At 38.0% G+C, this 21,399-nt stretch overlaps 1 protein-coding gene across 2 annotated transcripts in view; it reads right to left on the bottom strand.

The window, feature by feature from the left end:
- The window catches only part of Ccs (Copper chaperone for superoxide dismutase), a 53,995-nt gene extending 40,942 nt beyond the window's left edge, over window positions 1-13,053 (bottom strand). The window contains exon 1 of one of the 2 annotated variants that reach the window (XM_090400541.1): window positions 12,795-13,053. In XM_090400541.1, the coding sequence (XP_090256667.1) occupies window positions 12,795-12,809 (15 nt within the window). In that variant the 5' untranslated portion in view covers window positions 12,810-13,053. Of the gene's footprint in view, window positions 1-12,452; window positions 12,612-12,794 lie in introns of those variants that run through there. The other variant, XM_090400542.1, reaches the window with a different exon arrangement.
- Window positions 13,054-21,399: the final 8,346 nt, after the last annotated feature.

The following is a 21,399-nucleotide window of genomic DNA, read 5'->3' as shown; positions in this document are numbered from 1 at the left end:
TTCTCCACATCAGTAACAAACGCTGACCAATGAACTACACTACTAAGATTTGATATCTGTTCCAAAATAAGTGCCTCAGCATTAAGAAAAACTGTGAGGAACATTAAAAAATAACAAATCATAGTACCTTGGCCATACAGTAAATCCCCGATTTAACGGACTAATAGTGGCGTCCGTTAAATCGCGAATTTTTTAAAATAACAATATCTAACATTTTACTGCAATTTTAGCAATATTAGCACTGTAATAACAAGAGAATTGTTTTACACACAATTTTTACACTTTTAGATAAGTTAATGTTTGATGTTGAGGCACTTGGTTTAGGTAATCCTGTTTTGAAAAAAACTATCAAGTTTTTTTTGAATTTTCAAATTGCTGTTTTTTTTATAATTAACTCCCTAAAATTACGAACGTGTGTAATAAAGCTACCGCAGAAAGTCATGCCACACAACAAAAGAATCAATTACAGTGCGATCACGTCCTAATCATTCGTCGAACATGTTTTATGAGCAGTGATTCATTTATGTTGGCTAAATTACTACAGTGTTTTTCCAACATATGATTGCCTATTTACCAAAATTTGTTAAAAATAACAGGAAATTAATAACAAAAAATAACCTGTTAATTTAATTATAAGCAAATCTTGGTTAAAAGCATTTTAAAATTAACAGGATGTTAATTTTCACATGTGACATACGGACCCGAAATTTTGTCCATTAAATCGAGGGTTTACTGTAATGTAAATCTAAGAAGAGAAGGGGGGTGCTGCAACCCCCCCTCCCATCAATGCATTAACTGCTAATGCTAGGTAAGAGTTGCAGTAATTGTTCATCAGCACTTTTCTGCTCTGGATTTGTTTCCTGTGTAAGCTTCTGGATCTTTATACAAAGCTTCAGTTTATATGCATTTCCAGTGACGTTGACACTCTGCTATCCAGTGATTCCAATACATGTAATACTTTTCCTAAATGATTCCTCCATTCTACTCTAACATCAACACAGTATAATTTAATAAACTATCCTCTGAGGTAAGCACATTCTACAATCTATACAGAATGTTACACAATCATGAAATCCTTTCAGAGCTTTTCTCTACATTCTCTTTACTATTCATCAAATCCAAACTGTAGAATCCAGATCTTTACACCTTCTGCATACCAAGGCACACTTTGATAAGTTTGTTCATTTGACTTGCATTTATAAAGTATTATCCTAAAAAGGGAGCAAAGAGGTAGAAACATCCATGGCTTTTGCTCATTAAGAATCCAACTGAAATGCTCTTGAAGATGGAGCAAATTAATCAATATGCAGGTTGTGCAGAAGAAATGATGCAGGATTTGTGGATCTGTGGTCTGAGTTTGATGGAAAGAATTTATATAATGCTGACAATCTTAGGATTAGGTGTCTAAAAGAAGCTTCATTCACCAAGCATGAAGAAGCTCAAATTCAGGAAAATTTAAGCAATTAGAGTGGATGCAGGTGTGTATGTGTGTGTGTGTGAGAGCACCCATGAGGTGAGTGAGTATGAGAGAGGCCAACAAGTGCAGAATTTAGTCTCTCCAAAAATAGTGAATACAGTAGTCATTTCAGGAAGTAAAGATGGTTGGGAGCCTGAAGGGATGCTGCAGTTTCTATATACTAATGCCAGAAGTATCATGAACAAGAGGGAAGAGTTTTGGCATTGGTTACTACCAAATTCCTTGCCAAAGGTTACATGCGTTAGTGAGACTTGGCTAACAGCAGATGATGCAATTACAGAAATAGAATGTGAAGAGTTTAGTACTTTCAGGGAAAATAGGATGGAGGGGCACTACTAATAATAGCAAAAGAATTACAGCCAAGATAGAACAAGAGATAAGGGGAGTGTGGATGTTCATTTGAAGCAATCTTGTGTGAGATCAAGGCCAATAAAACAATGTATGGTTGGTGGCTGCTATAGGCTAGTGTTCCAGAGATGATCTGGAAGACATGTATCAGCAAATCAGTCCAATGAGCACAGGTAAAGTGATTATTATGGAGGGCTTCAACCATGAAGATATAGATTGAAAGGAACAAATATCATGTGACAGAAAGGAAATGGAATTTATACACCTATTGAGAGGTAATTACATGAGGCAGCATGTGATGGATGGAACTCAGGGTGTGAGGACCTGGTTACAGGATCAGAAGAGATGTAAATAACCAAGGTAGCCACATTAATTCCAATTGTGGAAAGTAACAATGCATTTTGACTTGGGAGATTGTAAAACATGACAAATATTCTGACAAAAAGTACATGCAGAACTACAAAGCGACTGATTATGAAAAGCTTAAGAGGAAGTTTCAAGCTCTGCCATGGAATAATATCATTGCAGTTTTATCCAAGTGAGGTTAATGCTGCAATATATGTGAAAGACTTATGTGGTAAGAGAGGTAGATGAACTGGAGGTTCTTAGGATATTACAGAATCCCTATGTAAATGCAGCTGTGGGATTATATGAGATCACTTTGCATTTTTAAGGAAAGTGCAAGGGAACTGGCAATGCTTCTGACTAGATTGTTTAATTTAAGTCTCAACTCTGGTAGAGTTATTATTATTATTATTATTATTATTATTATTATCATCACGGGCAACTCCAGGGAGTCATTAGACTCATCGAGGGAGGCCCAAAATCATTTTCATCACAACTATTCCACATTCATACAGTATCTATCATACCTCGCCTTAAACTCATTCACTGTCACAGCATCCACCACAGACTCAGGGAGCGCATTCCACTCATTCACTACTCTAAAAGTAAAGAACCCAGCTCTAACACCTTTACTAACCACACTTTTGCCCAGTTTCCATGGATGTCCCCTAGTCCTCCCACAACCAGCCCTGTTCTCAAAAATATCTTCTGAATTAATTTTATAGAAACCCTTCAGTAATTTGAATGTCTCAATCATATCTCCCCTCCTCCGCCTATCAACCAATTTTTGCAACCCACAAATCTTCAACCTGTTCTCATACGGTTCATTCCACAGACCTGCTATCATCTTGGTCACTCGCCTCTGGATCCTCTCCACCTCCTCCCCATCAAGAAGAAACCTAGGTGACCAAATCTGAGCACAGTAGTCGAGATGAGGTCTTATCAAGGCTCGATACAGAGGAACAATAACCTGCTTGTCTCTGCTTGTCAACGTATTCTTCAGCAACCAAGTGATTTGATGAGCTGATTTGGCCACTTTTGCAATGTGTCCCCTAAATTTCAATTCCTTATCCACCAACACTCCTAAATCTCGTGCCTCATCAATTTCCCGGAGCACGGTTCCACCAATGCAGTAAACTGCCTCCAATCTTTTCACCCCAAAATGCATAACCTTACATTTTGCCACATTAAATTGACATCCATTCTCCCTAGCCCAGACCTCCAATCTATCCAAATCATCCTGCAAAATTTTGACGTCATCTGCATTCACTATTGCCCTACCCAACTTCGCATCATCCGCAAACAAATGAACTGTTCCTCTCAGATCCTTTCCTATATCATTTATGAACAAATTAAACAGCAGTGGTCCAAGAACAGATCCTTGTGGTACACCACTAGTCACAGGCCGTCTTGTGGACTCTACTCCTGAGTAAACCACTCTCTGATATCTCTCCGTCAACCACCCTCCTATCCATCTCACCAACCCTATGTCCATTCCCATATGCTGCAATTTACTGATTAGAATTCCATGTGGTATCCTGTCAAAGGCCTTAGCAAGGTCCAGCAGAATCACTGTAAACCCATTACCCTTATCCAGTTCAGCCGTCACTGTGTTATAATACGTGAGCAAGTTACTGAGGCATGACCTACCCTTCACAAAACCATGCTGTCCCCGATACAGTATCCCATTTTCTTCTATCCAATCTTGTATTTTCCTCTTGACTATTTTCTCTAAGACCTTGATAATGATTCCTGTTATGCTGATTGGCCGGTAATTTTCAACAGCAGCCTTGGAACCACCTTTGTGCAGTGGAACTATTTTCCCCTCTTTCCACCCCCTTGGGACTGACCCAGTCCTGAGGCTCAAATTAAACAAAATGGTCAAGGGCACTGACAATTCTTTGGCCGCTTCACGTACGACACGAGCTGGTATACCATCCAATCCCACAGATGTATTGACATTGAGGTTCTGTAATAGACTAGTTACCTCTACCTCATTCATCACAATTCCAGTATAAGCTGTTGGTTCTTCCATTTCCGCAAAGTCACCACCTGGATGATATACTCTTGCAAAGTGCTCGCTCAGTAATTCCACAACATCGACTGATTCAGTTACCTCCCTACCCTAAGGATAAAGAGGGAAAAACAATTCCCTTGCATAAGGGAGATTCTAAGACTGCAGTAGCAAACTATAGAACAATCAATATTTCAGGAGTGGTGGTAAAAGCAATAAAAAATTGGACAAAAAGAGAATTAAAGAGTGGATGGATAAAAATATACTCTATGAGGGGCAACATGGCGCTATGTGAAGTGTCGGTCATGTAATAATTTACTCACTTTTTATAATAGAGTGGCAGCCAAGTTGGATAGAGGAAATAGCTACATGATTCTGGATTCTTCTGGATTTTGCAAATGCATCTGATAAAATACCACATGGAACTCCATCAAACAAATTAGAACAAATTGGGATGGATATGACACTGGTTATATGGATAAGAGTGTGGTTGCTGGACAGATATCAAAAAGTGATATACAGAGGATTAGAATCTATGCAAAAGCAACTGACCAGTGGTGTGCTTCACAGTTCTATGCTAGGCCACTGCTGTTTATTTGGAACATAAATGATATAGGGAATAATATGAAAGGAAATATATGAATGTTTGCTGATGATTCAAAAGTAGGTAGAGTAATAGTTAATAAAGAGAATGTCGAAAGCTTGCAGGATTTACAGGAAATGTAAAATTATGCATTCTAAGAGAAACTGATTACAAGCAGCACCAGATAGATCTGTACTCCAGGAAATAGATGAAGTTAGGGATTTAGGGATGGTGGTAGAGAGTTGAAGTTTAGAGGACATATTGCTAAGGTTGCTGAGGCAGTTCACAAGATTACTTGGCTGTTGAAGAATGCACACTAATGAGCAGAGATAATTTGTGGTAAATAGTTACATGCACCACTCTAGGAATCACATAGCATGGAGGTTGAAATAGATTTAATGGAAAATGTGAAGAGATAAATGCAACAAGAAAAAGTGCTACTAGTTCTGCATTTTCTTTTTTTTTTTACAAGTAGATAAGGGTAGGCATTTAGAGGTAAACATAACCGAAAGCAAGCAATTAGTTCTGTATTTCTTTTTCAGTGGGATGTGGATAGGAATTTAGAAGTAATATGCAATTAGAAAATATGATTCAAAAATAACCATCTGCATGCTCCATGTCTTCCATGAAGCCAAACAGCAAATTTATATTTCTGCACTCCTTCCATAGGATTTCATGACCAGTGAACACTTAAAAGAGTGCAGTTTTTAAAGTCTTTTCTGTATTTACTTCTTTATTTACATATTCTGGTTTTTAACTGATCAAAAAAAAACCCCAAGAATTTCGTGATTTTACTGCCAGTTTTGGAGATAGTCATGCTCGTAACTATAAGTCGAAGTTGTTATTCCTCTTTATAAGGCTTTGATACACTTAGTCTGAATTACTGTGCTCAAGTTTGGTTTTCTGAGTTTCTTGGGGATGAGCAAGTGATGGAGAAGATTCAGAGGCAAGTGACTAAGATGGTGAGTGGGAGTGGTCTGTAGAATGTTCCCTATAATGATAAATTGAGAGTGTGTAGATTGCAAAAGTTGGTTAAAAGGCAAAAAAGAGGGGATGTGAGAGAAACATTTAAGTTTCTTAAAAGGTTTTATAGGATTGATGCAGGGGAAATGTTTCAGCACTTGGCTAGAGAGGACAGAACTAGAGGTCATCCCTGGAAGCTGACTAAAGGTCTGGTTTATAGGAGGTATGAGAACATTGAGAGTTGTGCATGAATTGAATGTGTTGCCAGAGTGAGTACTTTGTTAACAGGTTCAAGGAGAGGTATGGATTGTGTGGACAGTTTGGATCTCTCATTATGAGTCTTCAGACTCCATGGAAGTGCTTGTACAATAATAATAAGATAGTGAATGATTGAAAGTTTTTTTTTTGTTCATATACTTATAAACTTTTATGCAATTTTTTTAAAATAAGCTTCAAAATAGATGACTTCAAAAACAGTTATTCTGCACCATCAATGTGCTGATATTTTAATAATTAATTATTATTATTTTGAAAGGTAAAGAAATGCTTCTGTTCTATCCATATTTCTAAAACTAGAAAGAGAAAAATTGTGAATGAATGTTATTATTTTTATTGCTACACCCTCCATGGAGTCAGCACTCATTGTGGGAGGTTCATTGAACTGACAATGTATTTATCATACTGAATCTTAAAATCCGTAAAATTCCCTACATTAACAACATATTTTGGTAATGCATTCCATTCACTCAATTCTCCATGTAAAAAAACTAATACTCACACCCTTCACCATACTCTTACATGACTTACAGGGACGGCCTTTGGTTCTTTCCTTCTCACCTTACTGTTTTTATAATCCTCTCAGTATTAATCTTAATAGGCAAGAGAAGCAGGCACACAAATGGTATAAAGACTATGGATGCAAATTACCGACCGATCAGCATATCAGGAGTCGTTGTCAAGGTCTTGGAGAAAGTAGTCAAGGGGAAAATACAGCAATGGATTGATGAAAATGAGATACTGTACAGAGGACAGCATGGCTTTGTGAAGGGTAGATCATGCCTCAGTAACTTGCTCAAGTTTTATAACAAGGTGACGACTGAACTGGATAAGGGAAATGGGTTTACAGTGATACTGCTGGACCTGGCAAAGGCATTTGACAGGATACCACATGGAATTCTAATCCGTAAACTACAACATATGGGAATGGATATAGGGTTGGTGAGATGGATAGCTGGGTGGTTGATGGAGAGATATCAAAGAGTAGTTTATTCAGGAGTAGAGTCCAAAAGACGGCCTGTGACTAGTGGTGTGCCACAGGGTTCTGTTCTTGGACCACTGCTGTTTAATCTGTTCATTAACGATATAGGGAAGGGTCTAAGTGGGACAGTTCAATTGTTCGCTGATGATGCAAAGTTGGGTAGGGCGATAGTGAATGCAGAAGATGTCAAAGTCTTGCAAGATGACTTAGATCGATTGGAGTTCTGGACTAAGGAGAATGGATGTCAATTTAATATGACAAAATGTAAGGTTATGCATTTCGGAGTGAAAAGATTAGCAGCAGTATACCACATTGGTGGAACTGTACTCCAAGAGATTGATGAGGCCAGGGACTTGGGAGTGTTGGTAGGGAGATGAAGTTTAGGGGGCACATTGCAAAAGTAGCTAAATCAGCTCATCAACTCACTTGGTTGTTGAAAAATACCTTGACGAGCAGAGACAAGCAAGTTATTGTACCTCTGTACCGAGCCCAGATAAGACCTCATCTCGACTACTGTGCCCAGATTTGGTCACCTCGGTTCCTTTTTGATGGGGAGGAGGTGGAGACGATCCAGAGGCGAGTGACTAAGATGATAGCAGGTCTATGGAATGAACCATATGAGAACAGGTTGAAGATTTGTGGGTTGCAGAAACTAGTTGATAGGCGGAAGAGGGGAGATATGATTGAGACATTCAAATTGCTAAAAGGATTCTATAGGATTAATTCAGAGGATATTTTTGAGACCAGGACTGGTGGTGGGAGAACTAGGGGACACCCATGGAAGCTGGGCAAGAGCGTGGTTAGCAGGGGTGTTAGAGCTGGGTTCTTTACTTTTAGAGTGGTAAATGAGTGGAATAAGCTGCCAGAGTCTGTTGTGGGTGCCATGACAGTGAGCGAGTTCAAGGCAAGGTATGATAGATACTGTGAGAATGTTGAACAGTTGTGTGAACATGATGTTTAGGGCCTCCCTCGATGAGTCTAAGGACTCCCTGGAGTAGCCCGTAGTAATAATAATAATAATAATAATAAAAAAAGCTCAGGCCAGAAGGATAACGAGCATGGTAAGAAAAGCAAAAGCAGATTATGCAAGGAAACTAGCTATGCAAGCTAAAGAGAATCCCAAACAGTTCTTTAAATAAGATGCAAGCAAAAAAAAAAAAACCATACACGGCAGAATGATTTTAAGGAACGCTGATGGTAAGGCAGTTACTGAATCAATCAATATAGTGGAATTACTGAGTGAGCACTTTGCAAGAGTATATCATCCAGGTGGGGACACTGAAAGAATGAAGGAACCATTAGTTTATACGGGAATTGCGATGAATGAAGTGGAGGTGAATAGTCTATTACAGAACCTTAATGTGAATACATCTGTGGGATCGGATGGTATACCAGCATGGGTCTTACGTGAAGCAGCTAGAGAATTATCAGTGCCCTTGACCATGTTGTTTAATCTGAGTCTTGGGTCTGGTTTAGTCCCGAAGGTGTGGAAAGAGGGGAAAATAGTTCCACTACATAAAGGAGGATCCAAGACTACTGTTGCAAATTACCGACCGATCAGCATATCAGGAGTGATTGTCAAGGTCTTGGAGAAAGTAGTCAAAGGAAAAATACAGGAATGGATTGATGAAAATGAGATACTGTATGGGGGACAGCATGGCTTGGTGAAGGGTAGATCATGCCTCAGTAACTTGCTCAAGTTTTATAACATAGTGACGGCTGAACTGGATAAGGGTAATGGGTTTACAGTGATACTGCTGTACCAGGCTAAGGACTTGGACAGGATACCACATGGAATTCTAATCCGTAAACTGCAACACATGGGAATGGATATAGGGTTGGTGAGATGGATAGGTGGGTGGTTGATGGAGAGATATCAGAGAGTAGTTTATTCAGGAGTAGAATCCAAAAGACGGCCTGTGACTAGTGGTGTGCCGCAGGGTTCTGTTCTTGGACCACTGCTGTTTAATTTGTTCATTAACGATATAGGGAAGGATCTAAGAGGAACGATTCATTTGTTCACTGATGTTGCAAAGTTGAGTAGGGCAATAGTGAATGCAGAAGATGTCAAAATCTTGCAGGATGATTTGGATAGATTGGAGTTCTGGGCTAAGGAGAATGGATGTCAATTTAATGTGACAAAATGTACGGTTATGAATTTTGGGGTGAAAAGATTAGCAGCAGTATACCACATTGGTGGAACTGTACTCCAGGAGATTGATGAGGCCAGTGACTTGGTGGATAGGAGGATGAAGTTTAGGGGACACATTCCAAAAGTGGCTAAATCAGCTCATCAAATCACTTGGTTGCTGAAAAATACTTTGACGAGCAGAGACAAGCAAGTTATTGTTCCTCTGTACAGAGCCTTGATAAGACCTGATCTCAACTACTGTGCCCAGATTTGGTCACCTAGGTTTCTTCTTGATGGGGAGGAGGTGGAGAGGATCCAGAAGCAAGTGACCAAGATGATAGCAGGTCAATGGAATGAACCTTATGAGAACAGGTTGAAGATTTGCGGGTTGCAGAAATTGGTTGATAGGCGGAAAAGGGCAGATATGATTGAGACATTCAAATTGCTGAAGGATTTCTATAAGATTAATTCAGAGGAGATTTTCAAAATCAGGACTGGTGGTGGGAGAACTAGGGGACATCTATGGAAGTTGGGCAAGAGTGTGGTTAGCAAGGGTGTTAGAGCTGGGTTCTTTACTTTTAGAGTGGTAAATGAGTGGAATAAGCTGCCAGTCTATTGAGGGTGCTATGACAGTGAATGAGTTCAAGGCAAGGTATGATAGATACTGTGAGAATGTCGAATAGTTTTCTGTACAATCCACATTCCTTCAACTTCTGCAGCCAACATTCCCGAGTCTTGATAGTGTCAGTCACTCGTCACTACACCCTCTCCAATGTTTCTACATCATAATAAAATCCAGGTGATACAATAGTTCAAGTGCTTTATACAGTAGCACAACTACCTCCTTAATCTCTATATGTCATTGTACTTATAACAGCAGCACTACAATGTGCAGTCTTCGCAACACCTGCAATATGCCCTCTAAACTTCATGTACTGTCAACCATCATTCCCAAATCTCGAATCTTATCCACTTCGTGTAGTATAACATTGTCAATATAATAGACATCCTTATATTTCTGCACTCCAAAATACAACACCTTGCACTTATTAGCATTCAAACTACGACCCCCATTGCTCTGTCCAAGTCAAGTCTTCAAATCTTTCTGAAGGGAATTAACATCAGCAAAGCTACTTATAAATTCTCCCAACTCTGAATCATCAATGTTATTTAATATTAGCATTTAAATGTTATGTAAATTATCATCACCACATTGGTATTTGCATTAGGTTTGCAAAAATATGGAGGTCTCACCACATGAGCTAGTTTGCATTATATTTACACCAAATGCATATTATTATTAATACAGGCTACTCCATGAAGTCCTTAAGATTCATTGAGTTTAGGTTCATCTCCTAAACATCATACCAAGCATTATCCAACATTTTCGTGGTATCTAATCTATCATACTTTGCTTTGAACTCATTCAGTCATGGCACCAACAGCAGACTCTTGCAACCTATTCCACTCATTCACCACTCCCCAAGCAAAAAATCTAGTTCTAACACCCTTGCTAACTACACTCTTACTCAGTTTCCAATAATGGCCTCTAGTTCAACCCACCATCAGACCCATTTTGAAAAATTTCCTTTGTATTAATCTTGTAAAAAAACCCTTCAATAATTTATATGTCTCAATCATATCACCCCCTTTTCCACCTGTCAACCAAATTCTATAACCCACAAATCTTCAACCTGTTCTCATAAGGTTACCACACCTGCTACCATCATGGTCACTTGCCTCTGGATCCTCTCCAGCTCTTCCTCATTGCCAGGTGCCCAGATCTGTGGCACAGTAGTCAAGATGGGGTCATATCAAGGCTCAATAAACAGGAATAATAACCTGTTTGTCTCTGCTCATCAAAGTATTCTTTAGTAACCAAGTAATCCAATGTGCTGCTCTGGCTACTTTTGTTATGTACCTCTTAAACTGTTCACTAACACTTCCAAGTCTCTGGCTTAATCAATTTCCTGGAGTATAGTTCCACCAATGTGGTATACAGCCGGGAATCTTTTCACCCTAAAATGTATAACCTTATACTTTGCTACATTAAACTGACATCCATTCTCCTCTGCCAAGACTGCCAGTCTATCCAAATCATCCTGAAAAATTTTAACATCTTATTAACTACTACTCTACTCAATTTTGCATCATCAGCAAACAAGTGACCAGTTCTCGAATCCTTTCCTGTATCATTAATGTACCAATTAAATAGTAATGGTCCAAAATGGAACTATTAGTCACAGGCTTTCTTCTGGACTCTACTCTTGAATAAACTACGCTGATATCTCTCCATCAACCACCCTCTTAACCACTTCACAAACTTTATATCCATCGCCACATTCTGCAGTTTATTGATTAGAATTCCATGTGGTATCCTGTCAAAGGCTTCTGGAAAGTTCAGCAGTATCACTGTAAACCTATTACCTTTACTTTATCCTACTCAGCTGTCACTGTATTATAAAACGTGAACAACTTACTGAGGCATGACCTACCCTTCACAAAACCATGTCCCCCCCCCTCCCACAATACAGTATCCCATTACTTACTGAGGCATGACCTACCCTTCACAAAACCATGCCCCCCCCCCTCCCACAATACAGTATCCCATTACTGTCTATTCATTGCTATATCTTGATCACCTTCAGTACCTTAAGGATGACTCTGATATGCTGATCAGTTGGTAATTTGCTACATCAGTCTTGTAGCCTCCTTCATGCAATGGAACTATTTTCCACTCCCTTGAGACTAATTCAGAGTGGAGACTTAGATTAAATGATGTGGTCAAAGACTCTGACAATTCCCTAGCACCTTCACATAAAACTTGAGCTGGTATACTATCTAATCCTATAACTGTATTCACATCAAGGTTCTGTTATGCCATTACATTAAGTGGCATAACATTATAATATGTTATGGCACTTAATTTACCTCAGTTTCCATACAAGTCTTTGTCTCTCTTGTTACTGCAATATCTCCACCTTGATGATATACTCTTGAAAAGTGTTCACTTAGTAATTCTTCTATTTCTCCTGATTCAGTTACCCCCTCCCACCACCATTGTCATTTATTAAAATCATTCAGCCATAAACATTCTTCCTTTTACTTACAACATAATGAAAGAATTCCTTGGAATTATCTGTGGTGTGTACTGCTAATTTCCTTCCTTTCTTACCACACTGGTTACTCTTCTGGCATGTGCTTTGTACTGCTCATGTGCCTGCTGGTCACCTTTCTCCTTGAATTCCATCTACAATTTTTTTTTTTGACAAAGCTTGAAAAAGAATGTCTCCTCTCGAAATTCCAAAATTAGCATGTTATGCAATTTCTTACCTTTTAGTGGGAATAGCGCAGTGAAAGCTTTCGGGAATAATATTCCCACAATGCCAGCAAATTCTTGACTCATTATGTGTGTATGTTAGTTTGCTTTATATTTACAGTATAAGTCGGTCAATATCCCCCTGCTATTTCACAGGGAAAACGTTCAGGAATAATCATACTTCCACAATGCCGGTCATCCATTTCCCTAAACTCAATCATGTTACGTTCATCCCTCATGAGAAAAATAAACTCCCCACTTCTCTGTCACACTATTTAAAACAATTACAGCGAGAATAAATATTTCTTCTAATAGTATGAAATAAACGCTTAAAAGAAGCTGTAAAACCAACTTACCCTTGCAGTAGTCATAATTCAAACGCTGCTTATTAACATACACGAAATGTAAAGAAATGAAATGTTGATATAACAGTCAAAAACTCTACAATACATATAAACCAGACAAATTTACTAAACAATAAATTGACACGTTATTTTACTTTAATTACAACGCGAGGGTGCTGAAACAACCTTTCCCATTTAAAACACACATTTCCTCAAACCAAACCCGATAACGACGGTGAAATAATTAATGTACACAGTGCCGCGTGCTATACAGAGCCCTCCGGCGATGAGTAATCACTGGACTCATGGGGATGTTACGTAATATAATAACACCCACAGATAAAGAAACTGCGTATGGTAATTACTACACAAACACAAATACAGTAGTACAGAAACACAAACTGGATTTAAAATTCCACCTAATTTTAACATCACTAAACAATTTTTGTTCCATTATATTATTCATAAAGCTGAAACATAAGATATTATTCAAATAACGATTTGAATGGTGATACAGTACTAGTGTTACCAAATGAAAATTACTAAAAAACAGCTAAATCTTATTATTATTATTATTATTTGACACCTCCAGGGAGTCCAAAGACTCATCGAGGGAGAGTGTGCCAACAGCATCGAACGATTGGTCCCCTTCCAACTACTAACCGCGCTCAAACTTACTTAACTGAGCCATTAGTAGCAGAGGCTCTACCAATCGACCAACCTTTAAAAAAAAAGAGCTAAAAAGGAGTTTTTTAAAATAAAATTTCATTTTTTTATTTTAAAATAAAACTTCAAAATAAAAATTTGAAGCTACAATTTTAAAAGTAATAGCTGATACTTTTAAGTTAATTACTTTATTCAAGTTGAAGTGATATTTGCATATAAGTGGCTAAACACATCTTCCACGTGGTCTTCTGTGCTTAATTTACCCACCTTTTCACTTTGATTTTCAGCTTCATTATATGTGGCCATCATTCCAATATTACTCAGTGTAGCTGCTGGTAAATAATAGTTTGTACAGCACTTGTCGTTACACCTGAGGCCCATACTTGACTGACAAAATAGCTGTCAGCAATGGCAATTCCATCTTGTTTCTTAATTTAGTTTTAACTACATTCATGGAACTAAACGTTCATTCAATTTCACCATTAGAATTTGGCAGTATTAATAAATTTAATACTGCCAAATGACGCTGAGCAATTTCTTTAAATGGATTCATTCCAGATGCATCTTTACATTCTCGTACTTCAGTCCAGAATAGCTCAGTGTTTTCTATATTTGTCCATTTATTTAAGTGGATAGTATTGTACTGGTATTCAGCAGCAGCAACATCTTTTTCTGTTTTCAGCATTATTTCTGAGATGGGAGTAACAGGTTCTTTTATATGTTTTAGGGTATTGTCAACAGAAAAAAGAAGACATCATTCTTAAAATATTCTAATTTTCAGGCAACCTTTGCTTAAGCTGTTTGAAGAGACCAAGAAGAAACTGCCTTCTCTACTTCTAAGGTTTCGCTCATCATTTTGCTTTATTTTCTTTGGTATCATCAACTCTGAAATTTTTCTTTCAAATCTGTAACCAAGATTTCGATTGGGATCCAAATAGTCATCAATCCCTAACTCTAGAGGGTCGACTGTGGATGATTGTAGCACTAACATATTAGCAATAGAACGAATCAAACGAGAAAGGTCTTCAAATAATCTCATCTTATCCGCACTGTTAGGTTCGAAAATTTTGTTAACTTGCTGAACTTGAACTAAAACATGATGCAAAAATAAAAGGTACAACAGATTCCTTTCATCATTTTATATCTCCTACAAAATATGAGCTTTGTAAGATTTCTCAGTCACACTCGCGACTTCGAAGTGAGTTTTACTAAAAATTCTAATTTTCTTGGGAGAGATTCTGCACAAGTGTGAGACATTGCCAGTTGTAATGAATGGCATACACATCTAATTAAAATTAAGGAAGGAATGTATGCCTTCAGTTGTTCATAAACGCAATTATTGACACCAACCATAACACTGGTGTTGTCTGTATCAATTGCAATGAGATTTTTAATGTCCAGTTTCTTGTAGAAGGGCTCTTTTTTTCAGTGCAGTCACAATGCCACTGGCTTCACACTTTTCTAGAACTACCATGCTCAGAAATTATGCATAATTTTGTTGAATTTCTTGCTATAATAAATGACTGCCATTCCTAAAATCGTATTCACTGTGATATCATTCGATTCGTCTATTAGCAAGCTGAAAATTTCATCTCCAATGTCCGCAATTAGATATTCTTCAAAATGCTCTAGATTATTCTTTACAATTGCAGAGCACTTAGTTCGGTGCATTTTTACCTTTGGCATAATTTGACTGTCTGGGATGATATTTGTGCAAAGATCTGCTAGATAATCGCAACTGTTGAATGATGAGTGATAACAAAGAAATAATGCTAACCTACCTTCAAAGTTTGCAGTCTCATCAGATTTTTTCACAAGTATATTTGTAATAGGAACAGCTTTATATGGAACTGCAGCAAGGTCTTTCATAGTTTCGCTATGCTTTACAAGCTGACAATATTTAGCAGCTATACCATATCTGCAAAACTTACAGTGGCCTTTTGTAGCGTCACCAGGAACTTCACACAACCATTTGCTAAACATTCCCATTTGCAACCACTCCATCCCAAATCTTTGCTTGTAAGCTTTACTTTTCTCTTTGCTCATTTTTGAAGAAGGGTATGCAACTGTTTACTGTAATGAATTACGATCAGTCTTTGAAAACTTCCCACTCGTTATCGTAACTACCAACCAGAACACCGTGCAAAGACTAAATTGTAGAGGTGCTATCAACTTTAAGGTGCAAAATGTCAGACTGTTGAGCCACGTGAATGACTGACGTCGTCAATAATAATAATAATAATAATAATAATAATCATTTTTTAACATTTTATTATGTCTCAGATAAATTACATACATAGATACCATAATAATTATATATATATATATATATAAATCAGCTAACGCCTTTTATTCCCATATTATTATTATTATTATTATTATTATTAGTAGTAGTAGTAGTAGTATTCCGGACTACTCCAAGGGGTCGACAGACTCATCGAGGGAGGACCTCCTATGTCAAGAACAACTTTTCGACATTCACACAATATCTATCATACCTCGCATTGAACTCATTCACGTTCGTAGCACCCACAACAAACTGGCAGCGTATTCCACTCAATCACCACTCTCCAAGTAAAAAACCTAGCTCTAACACCCCTGCTAACCACATTCTTTCCCAGCTTCCATGTATGACATAGTCCTCCCACCACCAGTCCTATTCTCAAAAATATCTTCTGGATTAATCTTATAGAAACCCTTCAATAATTTGAATGTCTCAATCATATCAACCCTTTTCCGCAGATCGACCAATTTTTGCAACCCACAAATCTTCAACCTGTTCATATAAGGTTCATTCCACAGACCTGATATCATCTTGGTCACTCGTTTCTGGATCCTCTCCACCTCCTCCCCATCAAGAAGAAACCCTGGTGCCCATATCTGGGCACAGTAATCTAGATGGGGTCTTATCAAGGCTCGATACAGAGGAACAATAACTTGTTTGTCTCTGCTTGTTAAAGTACTTTTCAGAAGCCAAGTGATTTGAACAGCTGATTTTGCAATGTGATATGCAAAACTTCAATTCCCTATCCACCAACACTCCCAAATCCCTGGATTAATCTCCGGGAGTACGGTTCCACCAATGTGATATACTGCTGCTATTCTTTTCACCCCAAATTGCATAACCTTACACTTTACCACATTAATTTGACATCCTTTTTCCCTAGCCCAATCCTCCAAACTATCCAAATCATTCTGTAAAATTTTGACATCCTGTGCACTCACAATTGCTCTATCCAACTTTGCATCATCAGCAAACAAGTGAACACTTCCGCTCAGATCCTTTCCTATATCATTGATAAACAAATTGAAAAGTAATGGTCCAAGAATTGAACCCTGCGGAACACCACTAGTTACAAGCCGTCTTTTGGACTCAACTCCTGAATAAACCACTCTCTGGTATCTCTCCATCAACCATCCTCCTATCCATCTCACCAACCCTATATCCATCCCCATCTGCTCCAGTTTACTGATTAGAGTTCCAAGTGGTATCCTGTCAAAGGCCTTTGCAAGGTCCAGTAGAATCACTGTAACCCCATTACCCTTATCCAGTTCAGCCGTCACTGTGTTATAAAAAGTGAGTAAATTACTGAGGCATGATCTACCCTTCACAAAACCATGTTGTCCCCCATACAATATCCAATATTCAGCTGTCCAATCCTGTATTCTTTTCTTGACTAATTTCTCCAAGATCTTGACAACGATTCGTGATATGCTAATCGGTCGGTAATTTAAAACAGCAGTCGTGGAACCTCCTTTATGCAGTGGAACTATTTTTCCCTCTGTCCACCCCCAGGACTAACCCAGACCCGAGACACAAATTAAGCAAAATGGTCAAGGGTACTAACAATTCTTTAGCCGCTTCACGCACGACACGAGCTGGTATGCCATCCAATCCCACAGATGTATTGACATTGAGGTTATGCAATAGACTACTCACCTTCACTTCATTCACCACAATTCCCGTATAATCTATTGGTTCATTCATTTCTGCAAATCACCACCTGGAAGATATATTCTTCCAAAAGTGCTCACTCAGTAATTCAACTATATCAACTGATTCGGTTACCTCCATACCATCGGCATTCTTTAAAATCATTCTGCCATATACATTTTTTCTTTTCCTTGCAACATATCGAAAAAACTGTTTAAGATTCTCTTTACCCTGCATGGCCAATGCTCTTTCGTAATCCTTTTTTGCTTTTCTTACCACACTCGTTACCCTTCTGGCCTGCGCTTTTTACCGTTCATGAGCCTGCTGGTCACTTTTCTCCTTAAATTCCTTCCATAGTTGTTTCTTTTTTTGCAGCTCAAGCTTAATGGTGTTATTCATCCATTTAACCCCTACTTGATATATTACTCGGACTCTAGGTATTCAGTCAGCCATTGCTTCATGCAAACACTTCTTATCTGTCTCCCATGCACTATCATCTTCTAGCCATTGCAGTTGTACATGCCATGGCACTGAACTAATCAAACTCCTAAGCTTGTCATACTTACCAGCTGGATAATTCCACATGTACCCTGCCTTAACTGTAAATTCCACATCTTTAGCCACCTCCCAAGTCAAGACCCTCTGATCACTCTCGCCAATTGGTGGCAATGTGGTCATATTTGTTACAGCGAAATCCTCAGATGCAATTACTAGGTCAAGCACTCTCTGACCCCTAGTATTTTCCATTACATGCTGTTGCAGATAGTTATCCCTTAATAACCGCGTAAAATCCAATTCCTTCCTCCCATATGTCCTCTACTCACTCCAATCAATGCGACCATAGTTGAAATATCCCATAATAATTACCCTCCTTCCACTCATTTCTTCTATTTGCTTGTGCATACTATCCCCCACCATCTTTTCCATCACCTGGTCTATAGCAGCACCCAATTGTATATTTTGTTCTGCTAGCCACAATCTCACACCAAATGGCCTCAAATATGCTCTTTTCTCTATCCTGAAATTCAACTTCTATTCTCCTTGGCTGCAGCTCATCAGCTATCATCAACAATACTCCTCCCCCATTTTATTCTCCCTGTCATTCCTGTACACACTATACCCATCACATTCAATCCCACTAGCTATGTCATCTACAGTCAGCCATGTTTCACTAATGCCAATAACCTGTGGTCTGGAAGTGCTATCATGGCCAAACATTCTTCCTTTTTGTTGCTAATACTCCTAGCATTATTGTACATGAATTTCCGACCCCTATTAGCCCCATCCCTATCTTGATGCCTTATACTAACTATCCCATTCTGATTTGTTGTCCTTATTCGCTCGGGCATATTATACTAATTCATACACTCAACTGTCTCCCTAAGGACTGCATATCTATTCCCCCCCTTAATAAATCTAGTTTCCCTGATTCTGCACATCCACTTCATTCAACGACACTTTTTCAAGTCTCCTTACACCGAATCCATTCAAATGCAAGCCATCCATCTTATATAGATCCTTTCGCTCATCGAATTCACTCCACACGTCCACAAATTCCACACCAATCGTCATACATAACCCACGCATAAAGTCATTTCCAATTATGGCTCTCCTTTTAAACACTTCACTGTCATACCGCAGAAAAGACTAATCATCCTGACTCTCTCACTCTTTTCTTTTGCTACCTCAACAATTCATTCAGGTTCTCTATCATGTCCATTTTATCTCCTTTCAAATCATTCGTATCTGCCACAACAATCATTTTTTTCACCCTTTCCTTTTGCTCTCTAATAGACTCAGTTACGTTCTTGATGGTACCACCAGGTTGGTACGATTTTGTCAAATCCTCTACTAGCATACCTCGTGCTAACGAATCTCCATCTCTTTACCGATCACTTTACTTTTCAAGATGTTATCTATGGCCTTCAGATTTGTTCTTCCCTTTGCAATCCTGATCTTTATTTCTTTTTTACAGTCCAAGTCATATGTCAGTTTACTTCCCAAATATGTGAATTGTTCTACATTTTCTATATCAGTTCCATCTACTTGTATCTTTTTGTTTCATGTTCTTCTCACCAAATACCATTGTCTTTGTTTTTTCCAAGTTTATAACAGGTCCAAATCTCTTCCCTTCCTCATTTAACAGTTTTAGTGTTTATTGTAGTTCTCTTTCGTCTTCTTCAATAATAACAATCTCATCTGCAAATCTCAGATTGTTAATTCTCATTCCGTGCACAGATATTCCTTTGGCATCTTCCTTCAATTTGTCCATTGCTCTTTCTAAATGTGCGATGAAAATGCTTGGTGATATTGGGTCTCTCTGTCTAGTACCTCTGCTTGTTTTAAACCATTTCCCCAAATCATCACCTATTCTAACTGCTGCAACTGCATTCTGATAAACATCTTTTAATATAGCTATTAGTTTTTTTTTATCAATTCCATAGAATTCCAGAACTGCTAATGTCACTTTCTGGTCAATACTGTCAAATGCTTTCTGAAAATCAACAAAGCAAGTATATATGTTTTTGTTTTTTCCCCTAGCTTTCTCTGTTATTAACCTCATTGTCAAAATCTGTTGAATTGTAGTTCTATCCTTCCTAAATCCTGCTTGCTTGTCTGCAAGTCATGCTTCCAACTGTGTTCTCAATCTTTCTGTCAATATGATCATCATCATTTTACCAAGATGACTTATCAAGGCAACTGTTTTATAATGTTTACATTCCAGCTTATTTCCTTCCTTGTATAATGTTACTAATATTGATTTCACCCACTCCTCTGGCATTTTCCCTTCTTTCCATACCATATTACATAGTTGGTGCATTTCTGTAACCATACTTTCACCACAATATTTAATCATTTCTCCAGTAATGTTATCGTTACCAGGACTCTTGTTGTGTTTTAGCCGTCCTATTCCTTTTTCTACCTCTCCTCTTAAAATATCCATATCATGCTCATTACCTGGTGGTGATATCTGCTTCAATTCTTCAGTCAGTTTCCTAATGCTATCTGAATCTAGTTTTTCTTCATATAACGCACTACAGTATCTTGTCCACCGCTGTACAATTTTTTCTTTATTCATCAATACTTTGCCTTTTTTTACCTTTAATTGTGGTCTGTTTTGGTTGCCATTTTCTATTAATGGTTCTGATCATTTTGTATACCTCCCTTGTTTTATGCCCCCCAGTACTGTTCTATATTGTTGCATTGAACTTCTAACCATTTCATCGTATCCATTCTGATGCTTTTTTCACCTCATTACACTTTCTTCTATATTGCTCTTCTATTTGTTCTGATGTATCCCTTCTTATCTTCAACATTCTTTTCTCCTGTACTAACTTCAGTGATTCTTGTGTAATCCATATCTTCCTGCTCTGCATCTTCTATCGCCTTCGTTACTCTTTTCACTCTTAAATTCGAGTTTTTTTCTTTCTCCACACTTTTAAGTTTCTCTTCTAATACTGTTCTGTACCTTCTTCCCATTTTTGCTTCACTTATTCGTGCTGTACTCTTCTATTCTGATGTTGGGGTTTATATTTATTTTTTAATTTCAACTTGATGTTTGCAATCACTAAACTATAATATGAGTCTATATCCGCTCCTTGAAACGTTCGACATTGCTGTACTGATGTTATCCATCTTCTTTTAATCATAATCATATCACTCATGTTTTTGGTTTTACCATCATTTGATTGCCACGTCCATTTTCTACACTCCTTTTGTTGGAATCTTGTGTTACAGATCATCATCTCGTGGTCCACAGCAAATTGTAACAATTTTTCACCTCGTTCATTTCTTTCTCCAAAACCATATTTTCCCATGACTTTCCCAACCATCATTATCTATTCCAACTTTGGCATTCCAATCTCCTTCAATAATTAGCACATCTTGCTTTGGTAATGTTTCTATTGTCTCTGTCAGATCTTTGTAGAATAAGTCAATATCCTCATCTGTGCTGTCAGATGTGGGTGCATATATCTGGACTATTGATATGTTGAATGGTTTTGCCTGAACTCTTTT

The sequence above is a fragment of the Typopeltis vanoorti genome, chromosome 11 (genome assembly GCF_054136105.1).
Source record: "Typopeltis vanoorti isolate ZY-2024b chromosome 11, IOZ_Tvanoo_1.0, whole genome shotgun sequence".
Classification (NCBI taxonomy): Eukaryota; Metazoa; Arthropoda; class Arachnida; order Uropygi; family Thelyphonidae; genus Typopeltis; species Typopeltis vanoorti.
Note: the sequence above shows the minus strand (reverse complement) of the source record. Positions and strands in the feature narration are given on the sequence as shown.